General features: G+C 37.6%; 3 protein-coding genes across 3 annotated transcripts; 1 reads left to right on the forward strand and 2 right to left on the reverse strand.

The window, feature by feature from the left end:
- Positions 1–323: 323 nt before the first annotated feature.
- On the reverse strand, positions 324–2,900 carry LOC116417115. Its single transcript, XM_031928360.1, has one exon. It carries the CDS (start codon positions 2,898–2,900, stop codon positions 324–326), a length of 2,577 nt encoding a protein of 858 aa, XP_031784220.1.
- A 4,304-nt stretch (positions 2,901–7,204) lies between these two features.
- Positions 7,205–7,833, reverse strand: LOC116417105. Its single transcript, XM_031928328.1, has 2 exons — positions 7,636–7,833; positions 7,205–7,566 (listed from the first exon to the last, which is right to left on the reverse strand). The coding sequence occupies exons 1-2, from the start codon at positions 7,795–7,797 to the stop codon at positions 7,342–7,344; spliced, it is 387 nt and encodes a 128-aa protein (XP_031784188.1). The 5' UTR covers positions 7,798–7,833; the 3' UTR covers positions 7,205–7,341.
- Positions 7,834–8,842: 1,009 nt separating this feature from the next.
- LOC116417116 lies at positions 8,843–10,110 on the forward strand. Its single transcript, XM_031928361.1, has 2 exons — positions 8,843–9,389; positions 10,001–10,110. Exons 1-2 carry the CDS (start codon positions 9,038–9,040, stop codon positions 10,108–10,110), a joined length of 462 nt encoding a protein of 153 aa, XP_031784221.1. The 5' UTR covers positions 8,843–9,037.
- Positions 10,111–15,478: the final 5,368 nt, after the last annotated feature.

The raw sequence follows: 15,478 nt of genomic DNA on the forward strand, positions 1-15,478 counted from the left end.
GCCAAGAAACGTATGAAATGGAGAGGCAGTGGCCCGGAGGGGCTGGAGGAGTAGGGGTAAGAGATAGAACGAGAAAAAGAGAAAAAAGTCTTTTTTCGGATCTATCTCTGAAAAGTGGCGTCATCTGGCAACAAGTTGCGGTAATACAAGTGAAAATATCTTCGAACAAGTGCAGTGAAATATAATTGTAGTTGGCGGCGATTTTGTTTTTGGTTTGGCAGTAAGGTATCTCGAGGCCGATTATTGATCAGCACCGTGGTTTTTCTGTTACATCTTATAGAATAAGTCAGGTGAAATCATCTACATAATGTGTAAATTTTTGATTATAAAGCTAAATTACAGGCTTTGAAAAATTCTGTTAGAAATTTTGCTTCTATGCTGTTAGGCATTTTAAATGTTTTTTTCAAGTCTAAAGGAATTGTTGATTTGTTTTTTTTTAATTTTTTAAGTAGGGATGCTCTCTCTTTAATATAGAGCGGGCATTCATTTATAACGTGATCTAAATCTTCTGTGAGGAATCCGCATTTGCATTCTTCTGAGTCGGTTAGGTTTTTCCTGAATAGACTCTCTGCTAGAGAGTAGTGGTTTGAACGAATTCTGTTAATTGTTGTTATATGATATCTGTTAGCAATGGTTTTATAAAACCAGGGTTTTGGAGTATCTTCATAATAATTTTCGAAGTATAGTTTACCCTTGTATGTTTTTTCGTGGTCTAGTTTTTTTCTGAAGCTTTTGTGTTCCTTTTTTTTGATTTCTTCAAACATATCAGTGTATGGAAGTTTTAGGTCAACTTGATCACCTGTTGTAATGGCATCTTTAGCTAATTTGTCTACTATTTCGTTATTTGTAATGTTTTTATGAGCGGGTATCCAGTAAATTTTCAGTTTTAGTTTTTTGTTTATAATCTCGTATAATAGGTTTTTTATGTCTAGAATAAGATAAGACATATTTTTTGTTTTTAGTGGGGAGAAATATTTAATCGCTTGTAGGACTGACTGGGAATCAGTAAAAATTCTGGAAGTTTTTATATTTTTGTTTAGTACTATTTTCAGTGTTTGTAAAATAGCAAATGCTTCAGCTGTAAATATGGATGCAATTTTGTTGAATTTGAATTTTTTTTCGAGATTATTGTATGGTGAATAAATTGCTGCTCCTGTGTGATTTTTGTCTTCTGTTTTAGAACCGTCAGTAAAAAAGTCAACCGTTTCTTCGGATGGGTTATTATAAAACATCTCCTCAAATGCAGTATTGGGGTTTTCTGATTTTTGTATGATAGAACCTTCTTTTATTGAGATGATCTCGTCCTCTTTGTCATTTAGCATTGTTTCAAGCTTGTATGGGTAAGGAAGTGGTAAGTTAAATTTTTTGATAAAGTGACCTCTGTGATAAAAGTAGTGTATAAATGATTTGAATAAAGGGAAAGAGCTTACGGTGAAAATTTTGTTTTTATTTCTTGCTAGGACAAATAATTCGCAGAGCATGTTAGAAAGTCTATCTGATTCTATTGATATGATCTTGACCGCTAGTTTGTCTGCTAAGTACTCCGTTCTGGTTGTTATGGGGACTTCTTTGGATTCTGCCAGCATGACATTGATAGGTGTAGAGTTTCTATATCCTAGTGCCAATCTGATTGCTTTGTATTGTAGCTTGTTGATTTTTTCTCTTAGTTTTGGATTCTTGATATTTATACAGAAACAGTTATAATCGGTGATGCTTCTAACCAAACCTTTATAGACATTGAGGAGTACTTGAGGATGTCCTCCCCACCAAGTCGTTCTCAAGACTTTTATAATATTTATAGTTTTTTGTATTTTTTCAATAAGATTTTGTGCGTGTGTATTCCAGTTTAGTTTGGAGTCGAGCCATACTCCAAGGTATTTAACAGCTTGTTCATTTTTAATTTTATGTCCATTTATGGTGATAGATATGTTGGGATCTATATTTTTGTTGGAGAAGATGATCAATTGTGTTTTATTCGGAGCTATATCTAGTCCTATGGATTGGAAAAAGTTGATAATCTCACTTGTGTTGTTTTGTAATGTAGCTAGGCCTTCTTCTACAGATTTATTGTTTGTAAATATTATTGTGTCGTCTGCGAATTGTATGATATTGTTTTTAGGATTAATGTGTCGGTTGAGATAGATAACATAAATGAGGTAGAGGGTCGGGCTTAGAACGCAGCCTTGGGGGACTCCAATGTGTCTGTAGAAGGGTCCCACTAGTTTGTGATTAATTTTAAAATAGAGATTTCTGTTTGTCATTAGGTTGAATATGAATGTTCTTGTTTTAATTGGTATTTTAAGATCTTCCAGTATATTTTGTAACATATTCGGATTGACCATGTCGAAAGCAGACTTAATGTCTATCAGCAATGTAATAATATGCGAATTTTCTATAAAAGCTTTATGTATTTGAGCGATTAGATAAGCAATACTAGTGGCGCATGACTTAGCTTTTCTGAAGCCATTTTGAGAATCGGGTAAGAGTGCATTGCTCTCTAGGTAGTAGATTAATCGGGTTTGTATGAGTTTTTCGGCTAGTTTTAGCATACATGGAGCTAATGTGATAGGTCTGAATTTATTTTTTTCTTTTTTGGGTAGTAGCATTACCAGGAATTCTTTCCACTCTCGTGGAAACCTTCCGCTGGCAATTATATCATTTATGGTGTGTAAAAGCAGCGCTCTATAGTTGTTTGGAGTGTTGTTGAGCATAATGTTGTCTATTTGGTCTAACCCAGGGCTAGATTTTTTGTTGCATGACTCAATCGCTATTGTCAGTTCTTTTAAATTAAATGGACTGTCGATGTCACTATTTATTTCGGCCTCTATGTTTTCGATAGATCCTGGGGGTTGATTATAAGAAGCTGTTTGCGGGCAAAAGTCTGAGATGAATTGGTGCATGTTATTTATTGTCTCTGAGTCTAAGTATATTGGGTTATTTCTTTTTTTTCGTTAAATTTATGGATGGTTTCCCAGACTTCATTTATGTTGGCTTCTCTAGACAGTTTAGTTTCTGTATATTTCTTAAAACTGTTTAATTTAATTTCTTTTAGTTTGAATTTTGATTCTATTTCATAGTCCTTTAGTTCTTTGAGTTGTTCCAACGATGGATTTTGTTTCAGGCTTTTTTCTAGATTTTTCCTGGTGTTATTAATCTCTTCGGCTTCCTCATTCCACCAAGGTGGTTTTATTGATTGAGGTATATGTGATGCTTTTAGTTTATTCTTAATAAATTGGGTTCTGTTATCGGTTATTAAAGGGGAGTATACTTTATAACATGGATGGTTATTCATTGTAGAATTGTCATCACTGGGGTTGTTTATTTCATTTATTTTTTCTTTGTTGTGTGACTTTTTTGGTTTAGGTTTTAGTTCGTTTATGGCACTTATTAGAATATTCATTAGTATGTTATATTTTTCATCTATCGGTTTATTCGAAAATTCATGAAATTGGTCTATAGGGTATTGAGTGTCAACTATAGCTTCTACTAGTAGGTTGAAGTTTGTCCAGTTAATAGACTTTGTTTTTATTTTATGGCTTGATGCTGTAGGGCATATTTTTATGTCTTTGTTAATCTCGATTTCAATTAGGTAATGATCACTGTACATTTTATCGTCTAGGGTTTTCCAGTGACTTTGGAGAAATAAGTCTGATGATACTATTGTTAAGTCTATAGCAGAAAAAGTTATGTTATTGTTAACTACTTTGGAGTAGGTCATTGAACCGTCATTAAGAATTATAAGGTCTTTATCGTCGATAATTTCTAAAAGATTCTCTCCAGTTTTACAGTTGTTTGTTGATCCCCATAGTAAATTGTGTGCATTAAAATCTCCACCAATTATTTTATATTTGATTTTATCAATTGATTGAAAGAATTTGTACCATTCTTCCGCTGTGGTAACTTTTCCAGGAACTCTGTATATTGAACTGATTAATATTTCTTCTTCGTTGTTGAGATGTACTGTGACAGCAACTGTTTCTAAACTTTCCGGGCTGTTATATAATGGTTTATACTCTTCAAATATTAGGTTTGATTTGACGAGAATACAGACTCCTCCACCATGCTCTTTATTTAAATTGTTGTTGTTTTCTGCTCTATCTCTTCTTACCATATTGAAGTTTTTTATTGTAAATTTTTTTTGGTCTGAGAGCCATGTCTCTGAGAGAAGAATTATGTCGTAGTTGTCGGCTATATTTTTGATGAAATCAGTTTTATTTGAAATTGAGCGGCAATTCCATTGAAGGATTTTAAGATTGTTTTTGATTTTACATTTGTTTGGATTACCTTGAATTGTATCTTCCATTTTTTAATTATAATTTAAGATTGAAAATTAGATGTCGAAAATCATTTATAAGCATGGAATTGCTATTAGTTCGATTTACGTGTTTGTTTAAAGCTCTGTGGAGCTTGATTCTTCATTAGTGTTATCATTTTTTTTGCTTAAATTATCTGTTTCATTAACTGCGTCATTATAGGTATTTTGGACTTGTGTCAACAGTACATTTGACTGTTTTAATTGTTGTTCCCTGTGATTGATTCTATTTTCAGTTAGTCTTAAGATTTTTCGGATTTCAGTTATTGGTAAGTCGTTAATAATTTCAGTAATATAATTAATTTTTTCCTCTATTGGTGTGAAATTTAAATTATCATGAGTGTCTTGAAGATAACTGTGATCAAAAAAGTCTTTCGCTGTCATTCTATGATTGATTGGTTTGATTTTTAGATTGGTGTTGCCATTTACATATGACAAACAATCCGTGTGCTGTTTTGCCAATCTAAAGTTGGGAGTAAAGTTGTTGTTTTTTGATTTTTGAGAGGGGGATTGGGTGAGTTGATGGTTATGACCTACTGATTGGGTAGACCCCCTATCTGTTGGTTCCACTGAAGGTTGAGTAGGATGGTTCCTTGGCTGTTTGGAGTAGGATTTTACTTTATCCGCATACATGGTATTTTTTAGTGTGTCTGTCTGAGCTTGCGTTGGTTGTGAGGAGTTACCAATGGTTGGAAAATGTGATTTGTTATACGCAGGCTTTTTTCTTAATTGGTTTTTTAATTCGGCTATTGTAATGTTTTGATCTGTTGCCATGTTTTTTAGGTTTTGCTCTTCAATTTTTGCAGGACAACTTTTGTCAATTGGGAGGTGGTTTTGTTTACAGTGTAAACATGTAGGTTGTGTGTTAATGTATGGACATTCATTTCCATCTGTATGTTTTGGTTCACCGCATCTGATGCATCTTTCATTTGGGGCTTTGCAATTGTTTTTGATATGACCAAATCTAAAGCATCTGTAGCATTGTCTTACTTGCGGGTAGTATGTTTCAATTGGGTAAATTACTTTTAAGACCTTAGCCTCTGCCGGTAGAAATTGTCCTTTCACTGTTATTTGAACTGTTTTTGTTGGGAGGATATCTACTTTATCGGTTGATTTGTTGTATATCTTTTTCGTGAATCTTCGTGTGTGTGTGATCTGGAGTGGACCAAAAGGAGAGTCTAATTCGATGAACTGTTTTAATTCATCATCAGTTATTTCTACTGGAATACCCTTAATGATTCCTTGCTTTGAAAGCAGATGGTTTGGGATGAACGCACGGATTTTTAGATCCTTCCAATCTGTCAAGTTTAAGATAAGGTTGGCTATATTTCTATATTTGGCTATAACACAAACTTTATTATAGCTTAATTGTTTTATTTCATGTAAGGAGTCTTTGATTTCAATTTTTGGAATTAGGGATTTAGCAATCTTTATAGCATCTAGTCTATCATTGTCAATTGATTGTAGGTAGATTTTGTATGGTCCTTGTATGTTAATGTCGTACTCTGATGGTAAATCTTTATCATTTCTGTTATCATTGGGATCGGTCGGTAAAGAGTGGTCATTGAATAGATTTTTTCTAGCATTGTCGTTGTAAGGTTTTTTCTTGAATCTTTGATTGTTGGGGGATGATGACTTTGGCGATCTAAATTCGGCAGGTCTCTTCCTTTCACTGTCAGCTTTTGAGTTTTCGTGCGACGTGTTCTGGGATTCGTGATTGCGCTGGTCTAAGCTGCTCGTGTTTGTCTCTGTTGTCGGTTGACTCTGTATTAGGGTTTTATTGTCATTTGGTGTATGGATAATCTTTTCGATTTCTTCGAGCGATATGTCTTCAGTTTCCATTTTTGTATCCTTTAGGTCATCACCTTTGGCTGTTGTGTTAATTTGATCTAAGTTGTTCGAACTTTTAGTGTGGTTAAGTCTTGCTTGTATCAGTGAGTTCCTCTTTGGATTCAGACCATTTTTGTTTTCGCCTATAGACTCTTTCGTAGTAACGCGGGTGTTATGCCTATTATTAAGCTTAAGGCCAGAAGTAGCATACGTCCGAGGTGGTCTTAGCACTCTCGGAAGATTTTGTGGGTGATCTCCCATTTTTTCGATTAACCGCACACGCAGGTGCAGGTTATGTTGGGGGTTGCGCCCGCTTTAGCGGGCCTTTTTGGTTTCAGCAATCAGAAGTTTCTATATCTAATCCCTTTGGACGTATAAACACCGTTTCGTCTTCTTCGCCAGTCAAGTATTTGCCTGAATTCCGTTATTTATAAGTATCAAGAAACTAGCTGCAAAAAAACACGTCCGTGCACTATGGCATCTCGAACCGTACTCCCACACGCACAATCGTATCGTCTGCTAATGCACGAGGGACACTAGCTTCTTACACTGCGCTCTCTCTCTCTCTCTCTCTCTCTCTCTCTCTCTCTCTCTCTCTCTCTCTCTCTTACTCACACGCACACACTCTCTCTCCAGCTCTCCTTTCTCCCTCTCTTCTTCTATCTCTCACGCACAAGCTTTCCTTCTCTCTCTCTTACGCACACGCTCTTCCTCTCTCTCCCTCTCTCCTATACACACGCTCTCTCTCCATCTCTCCTTCTCTCTCACGCACAAGCTTTACTTATCTTTCTCTCTTACGCACACGCTCTCTCGCTCTCCCTCTCTCTCTCACGCACAAGCTTTACTTCTCTCTCTCTGTCTCTCTCTCACGCACACACTCTTCCTCTCTCTCTCTCTCTCTCTCTCTCTCTCTCTCTCTCTCTTACGCACACACTCTTCCTCTCTCTTCCTCTCTCTCCCTCTCTCTCTATCTCTCTCTCTCTCTTACGCACACGCTGTCTCTCTCTCTCTCTCTTACGTACACGCTCTCTCTCTCTTACGCACACACTCTCACACATCACTCCTTACTCTTAATTACTAATCTAGGTACACACACACACACACACACACACGGGTAAATATAATTAATGATAAAACTTACGCGTTCACTATACACTCATGCACATAAACACAAAATTTCACGATACGACGTCGATTGTCTATTCTTCAGCACTCACCTCTATCTTCACGATGACAAGCTTTCCCCTGTCAGCTATGTTGTCGGGAGATGCAGGCGAGTCGAACTGACAAAATTCTTCGCCTATATCAATCTTCGTATCGACTTCATCACCCTCCGCTTCCTCCTGCTGCATCTCCGCTTCCTCCTGCTGCTCCTCTCTTTTCACAAGATCTAGCATAGCAGCATCTTCATCGGCATGCACCACCTGTGTAAAGATACACATAATTAATTTATTTTGACAAACATAAGATATTCACCTTATTAACTAACTAACCTCCTGCTGCTGCATCACCTCCTCAGCAACCACCTCCGTCTCCTCCCTCTTCTCTGTTCCTACGCTGCAACACCACAGCTCTCTTCTGCTGCACGTCGTACAGCGTCGCGCCCTGCACTCCGTGCAGTACGTCCACCGTGTGCGTATGGTCATCCGCTTCATCACCCACGCATACACTTCACATACATCCCCAAGCTTAGGGATGTAGTAATTGACGGGGCGGATGGAAGGTGAACTTTTCATGATGTGCAGCGTGCGTTTGATTTCTTCACGCTCCTCATACAGCGCAGCATACGTGTCGCGGTAGGATTTTAGGAGAGAGCTTTTCTCCTCCAACTATCGTAAAACAACACTTTTCACAGACATCCTAGTGGAACTACGATCAACTTGGAATTGACAACTGTAGTCGAAGCAGTCATCTGTAGGGCCTAGGAGGAGAAGGAGGGACGAAGGAGAAAAATTTAGACTTGTGCTGATTATTGTTCGATACCGCACGTGTGCTCGTACACCCGATACCCGAACGAGCTGGCTGACGCGTTGTGCAGCGAAATGCTTGACGGATACGCATACTTTTTACGAGCGCGAGAGAGCATAACCTTTGACTCTCAAGTGCTCTTCGCAGGAAGTTGATATTTTTTAGTATCCACTTGTCGCCATGAGTCTTAGCAGGCGATACCTATACAGCGGAGATGAATTAGTGTGACAAAACAACTATACATGTTTGATACTGCTTGCTGCTCGACGAACACGGGATACTTTTGTTACGATTGTGTGTGTGTGTGTGTGTGTGTGAGAGAGAGAGAGAGAGAGAGAGAGAGAGAGAGAGAGAGAGAGAGAGAGAGAAAGAGCATGATCTTTGACTCTCGACTGCTCTAAGCGTGAACTTGATATTTTTAGTATCTACTCGGCGGCAAGAGTCTTTACAGTCGATACCTATGCGCGGAAAAAATGGATCAGTGTGACAAAACAACGGTTCAGAGTAATCTCAAATGTAATTAACACGTGGATTCTCGGAGCCGTATATTTGATACTGCTTGTATGAGAATCGCTATGGTCATCGCGTGCACAGGAAGTCGAATGCTATTAAATGTGATAGAGCATTGCTTTCAGCTGCCTTGTATCGTGCGAGAATCGTCGACGGTATCATTATTTCAGATTGTTATGCATCTTAGACCCACGAGAGCGTAGGTAATATAATACCTATTAATCAGTCGATCCTCTTACCGTGTAAGTGACATTCGGCGAAATTTTGATACTCGCGAATGATAAAGCTGAGGCAAAACTTATCACAGGATGTTATTTTTTGTGCTTTATACTGTTGCGCGAGTCCACACATCCCCCCACTAGCAAGACGTTTTTTATACTATATAAACCCTACGTTGACCTAAGGAGCTCAGTAGTCATGAGAGTAGTTGCATTAAATCAAGAGCTCGCAAGCATGTATAACGTAGCCGAGGAATCTTTACGCAGTGTAGTGCTTCGCATCGCGGGCAATCTTCAAGCAAATAGTGTTATTAGACGCAGGTTTACAAGAAGCTGGTGTCTACGCGTGAAACGCATGGTAGCGTGCCAATTATGCCGCGAGTTTTCACGTCTTTTACGATGCTGTGGGCCACGGAAAATTGCACAGCTTCATAGACACATTTTTAAAAAATGCAACTTTGTGCGATGCGCAGCAGAATTTTGTATGCAACAGAATTTTGCGCATTTACCTGTGTTGACGCGGTTAATGACAGCATTCGAGGAGAATAATGGTGAGTACATATTTATTGATTGCAATTTTTCTGCACTATATCGCGTTGTCATTAATAAAAATCAAACAGCATTTGTACTTGGCAACGAGGTAAACGGTGCCACAGCTGATAGCGTCGTCTGCTACTGCTGCTACAAGCTCTCTTTCATTCACTCGCGCGCGCGCATACACACATTCGTAACGCAGTGTCGTCTGCTCTTGCCGTAGAACGCGTCGACTGCTACGTATGACGGCTAGTGTTTTCAAGTCGTCTGCTTCAGCGCTAGGGATATTAGCTTCTTACATCTGTCATATTACATAGCATGCGATGCGTATCTCTTTATCATTACAGTAATATAACGTATAATTATAAAATCAAAGAATATACATCCGCTATATTCTATGACAGTGAGAATACTTTTTTAAACAACTGTTTTTCTCACTATACTTCTTGCTTTTTTTTATTAAAAAAATGTGTAATCAAATATCGGTTAATATTTTGTTTTAATTCATTCGACATCAAAGAGATTTTAATATTCATGTGTTGTATGCATCACTACCTTCGAATACATATAACGTTTATTATAAAAAGTAAGCTCTGTATTTTTAACATAAAATTGTTTTACATTTCAGCGTTAGAAAATTTGTTAGCCGACATAACCTCTGATGAAGATGATGATAATATTACAGAATACACATCAAGTGAATATGTTGAACCTACGTCATCGGATGAAGGTGAGTAGGAGGAGGAGGAGGAGGAGGAGGAGGAGGTGGAGGTGGAAGAAAGAGAGGCAAGTGAGACGGAAGAGGAGGATGCAGCGCAAGCGCTGAATGCTGTAGCCGATGTACAGTTTGTACCGGCTGAAATGGCGGGGGTGAGCGCTGCCGATGCACACGGAGAGGAGTTGCGGGCGGAGGAGAGCGAAGCCGTAAGGAGAGAAGCAGCAGCAACGGTGGCTGCGGCGCCTGCAGCGGTGCGTCTTCAGGTGAATGAGGCGATGGAGGAGGAGGAGGAGGAAGATGAAGCAATAGAGAGAGAGAGCACAGAATGAGCACGATGCTAGAGCGGAAGAGGCTGAAGATGTACCTGCCAATAGGGATTCTCAGCGCATGGTTAATGTTGACCACCTTCTTGCCACATGTATAGAGCCAACAGCTGCTGCTAATAATATTCTACAGCGCTTGATGGAACGAGCAGCTGATGAAAGCGAGAATATTATTGAGTATGCGGAGCATCCATGTGTCAAAAGACGGCAACAAATCCTCGACTTTTTGGCCCGACCAGTAGAACCCGAAGAAATGCGGTACACAAGAAGAAGCGCGGAGGATTGGTCACCGAGCATTTTTTTAACCAGGGAAATCCAAGAGATCGTCAAATTAATGAACGTGAGTATTATGCTGTATTTAAATATACATTTTTCTTGAAATAAATTCTTATTTTTAAATATTATTTAAGTTATTCGACGTGGTCTCGAAGGATTTGCAAAGTACCCCAGGGCTTTGAAACAAGATATCATGCGTATCATGTATGTTCAAAGAACACAAGAAATACGTTGGTTTTTCAATGCTTGTAAAGATAAAAATTCCATACTGTTAGACACTGAAAATTTACCTGAAGTGTTTAATCGCCTGGGACAGAGTTTTTCAGGACCACCAGAAGAATAATTTAAAAATAAGAAAGTGTAAAATAGGGTATTCAAATATTTTGTATTCAATCAATTTTTTCAGAACATAATCACTCTGACGATTCATCTTGTTCTTCTTCTACAACCATTTTTCCCTTATCTACATCATCTTCGAACACCAATACTTCTGTAGAATCGCAGGATTACGAGGCCGATGAAAGTGATTTTTCTATTCAAGTTGGTAGAGGACAAAGAAGAAGAATTGAAAATTCAAGCAGCAATAATGATGATTTGTCTGACTACGAACAAGAGGATAATCAGCCCAGTGAGGAGAATGAGGAGGCGGAGGAGGAGATCAGCGAGGAGGATGAGGAGAGAAGCGAAACAGACGATAATATGAATTATCAAGGAGTCGGTGAGGAAGGAGATGAGGATATCCAGCCTCCTGGTAATCGTTTTGATATTTTCCAACAAAATTCGCATTATATATCTAAGTATAAAGTAGAAGGTAGACGTATTGTGCTAAAAATAAGATCTCCACCGAAGGATTGATCTATAAATCCGATAGTTTTTTTTAGAGTTAGTTATTCGCGATATTTATTCTTATATAATTTCATTATGTAATGAAAATGACATGATTGGCGTCTCCGTTAGAAGTTTAAATTTTGCACGAGGCCCGGGTGGGTTATCTTTACGATTAGTAAATAATTTTTTTACAATGATTTATGGAATTTAATAAGCGGATTAGCTCAGAGTAATGAGAATTTTCAAATAGATGAGAGCTTTATTCTAACATTAACACTTGTTAATATACCTAATGGTGGCCGAGGTGGAAGTAGAAAGAGGATGAGTGTTGATAGCTTATCTCAGAGATCGGTTGTATCTATAAGAAATAACGATAATTTATGCTTGCCAAGAGCTTTAATTGTCGGGGAGGCTTTTATGATGTATAAAAAATTATTTTCAAATGAAGCCATTGATACTTGGAATATTGTCAGAGATAGCATACGTGGTATGCAAAAACAGCGCGCAAATCTCCTTACTATTAATGCAAACGTCGTAATTCCTGCAAACGGGTGTGGTATACGAGAAATAGAGACGTATCAGCGGTATTATGTTGCAAAAAATATCGCTATTGTAATATACAATAGTTTATCTTTTGGAAGTGGATACCGCCCTTTTACGATGGAAGACCTCTGTTAAATTCAAATTCTTTTGACGTTATAAATCTTTTGTACGACGCGCAAAGGCGTCATTTCGATACAATATTAAATTTAACCGGTGCTGCACGCAATCGTTTTTTCTGCGAACATTATAATAAAAGCTATAGATACGTAGATGAGCATAGATGCACAGCCAAATGTGACAGGTATTTTTGTGCGCCAACGTGTAATTCTAATATAGATATTATAAAGTGTGTAGAATGTAACCGAGAATTTTACGGACAAATATGTTTCGACCGTCACAAAATAGATGGGTCATACAACAAAAAATAATAAAAAAATATGCGATGTAGTAAAAGTTTGTAATATGTGTTGCAAACGAATTAATATCTACAAGTCAAAGTACGAGTGTGGAATCAATTGGTGCAACTTATGTCGCGAAAAACATGATGTAAATCAGCTCTGTTATATTCAACTCATTGGACGTAATGTTAACGCACAGATTAATCGTAAGAGATTAATCGAATGAGACGCGTCAAGATTCTGCTTACCGTGAACATACAGAGATAAAAATACACATTCCAAATCTATGTGTTGTACAACAGGTTTGCGATGATTGCATGGATGATGAAAATATAAATATACTATGCCATACGTGTGGTGTAAGAGAGCATATATTTCGCGATGATCCAATTAAACAATTAATAGGTATGACAGTACGCGAGAAAACTACCTTCGGTCAAATAATTTGTATTGCTCATAACTCTCGTGGGTTTGATGCGCAATTTATTTTGAGAGAAATCGTTGAAAATACCTCAATAGTACCGAACGTAATATTGAAGGGACAAAATATAATTATGCTTCAATGCGGACGAACAAAATTTATTGATAGCTTAAACTATTTTCACATGAAATTAAGTGCTTTACCACAAACCTTTTCTCTACCGCCAGCTAGCAAAAAAGGATATTTTCCTCATCTATTCAATACTTTAGATAATCAAAATTATGTTGGGGTTTTACCCGAAGCATCGTTCTATGCGCCTAATGCCATGTCGACATCTGAGAGGGAAAAGTTTGGTATGAGGAGAACCGAAATACTTATGAGTTTGATTTTCAACGTGAAATACTCGATTATTGCCGTATGGATGTAGAAATTTTAAGACTTGCATGCATGGCTTTTCGGAAAATTTTCATTAAGTGCGGGAATACTTGTCCGTTTACAGAGGCAACGACCATAGCTTCTGCATGCTCCATTGTGTATAGAAAAAATTTCTTACGCGAAAAAACTATCGGTATCATTCCAGCAGGTGGATATCGACGCGCTGATAATCATTCGCAAAAATCAATACAGTGGCTGTTACAGTGTGAACGTGAGATTGGTCGGGAAATCATATACGCGGGTAGAGCACGTGAATTTATGCTTCCAGAAGGGTTTCGTGTAGATGGCTATATTCCTCCGGAAAATGAGAATGCAAATAAAGGTATTGTCTTTGAATATCAAGGCTGTTACACACACGGTTGCCCTATTTGCTTTAATAAACGACGAGATAAAATAATGTCATACGGCAGAACTATGGATGAGTCGTACGAGAATACTTTTCGGAAAATTCAAAAAATAAAAGCCCTGGGTTACGAAGTTCGAGAGATATGGGAATGTACTTTTGATCGGATAAAAGCAGAGAATCGCGAAATCTACGAATATGTAACACAGCATCCTCTTATGAGTCGTATAACGTTGAATCCGCGCGATGCTTTTTTTGGAGGTAGAACGGAGAATATAGTTACCGAGTACACGATCGGAAATAACGAAAAAATTCAATATACAGATATATGCTCTCTTTATCCGTACGTGTGTAAAAGAGGTCGATTTCCCGTAGGACATCCGCGAATTTTAATTGGTGAAGACTGCAACGAATTAACGCAGGGGAATAACAATAATCTCAACAATATTGAAGGATTAGTTAAATGTAGTATCTTACCACCGCGCGACCTGCACATTCCACTCTTACCAATTAAAATGCACGGACGTCTTCTTTTTGCTCTTTGCCGCTCATGCTGCGAAGAAATGCAGCACTGTGACTGCAATCACGAAGACCCAAAAATGCGTGAATTCACGGGCACCTGGGTTGCTGACGAGTTGCGTAAAGCTGATGAACTCGGTTACAGTATTACGAAAATTTATATTATTTGGCAATATGAGATGACACAATATAATCAAATTGATGGTAGCGGAGGTCTTTTTGCTGAATACGTAAATACTTTCTTAAAAATCAAGCAAGAGGCTAGCGGATGGCCCTCATGGTGTACTGATGAAGCAACTAAATTACAATACATTGAACAGTATAGACTCGATGAGGGTATAACTTTGGATAAAAATAATATCGAAAAAAATTCAGGGTTACGAGCTGTTGCTAAGCTCTGCTTAAATTCGTTTTGGGGTAAGTTTGGACAACGGAGTAATTTGAAACAAACTGAAGTTGTAAAATCACGTGAATCTCTTTTAAAACTTCTTACTTGTCCGGAAAGAGATGTTAATAATATACTAGCAATTAATGATGAGATACTGTACGTGAATTGGCAATACAAGGATGAGGCTGTCACTTCTGCCCCGCATACGAGTGTCGTGATTGCGGCTTACACTACTGCTCAAGCACGTTTAGAACTATATAATTACTTGAGAAGGTTGGATGATCGTGTTCTTTATTATAACACAGATTCTTGTATATTTGTTTCGCATGACGATGCTTCGGATGAGTATAAACCTTTTATTGGCTCTAAACTAGGTGATATGACAGATGAACTTTGTGGTTATGGTGAAAATACGTATATAAGTCATTTTGTTTCGGGAGGACCAAAGTTTTACGCTTACACAGCTGTAACACCCAATAAAGATGATAAAATTGAATGTTGTAAAGTAAAAGGTATCTCATTAAACTTCTCAAACGGTGTAAAAATTAATTTTGATAGCATTAAGAATTTGATTAACGATGCCTTTGCAAACGAAGATCACGAATCTGAAAAAATGAATGATGAATGTAGTAAAATACGCTTAAAATTCAAAGCTATCAGAAGAACTAAAATGCATGAAGTTGTAACGCGTGAAGAATCGAAAACATGTTGTGTTGTATTGATAAAACGACGATACCTTACGTCACGTAAGTCTCTACCTTTTGGATATAAGAATAATTAACTTTTTGGATGTATTTATTGTAAATAAAAATAAACACAAATTTTTATATAATTTCCTTATTATTCCATTTAAAAGATCCCTAACACATTTTTATATCCTCAGTATAGCTTCTGTCATCGAAGAGAACGCTTCT

Source organism: Nasonia vitripennis (genome assembly GCF_009193385.2).
Source record: "Nasonia vitripennis strain AsymCx chromosome 4 unlocalized genomic scaffold, Nvit_psr_1.1 chr4_random0006, whole genome shotgun sequence".
Taxonomy (NCBI): Eukaryota; Metazoa; Arthropoda; class Insecta; order Hymenoptera; family Pteromalidae; genus Nasonia; species Nasonia vitripennis.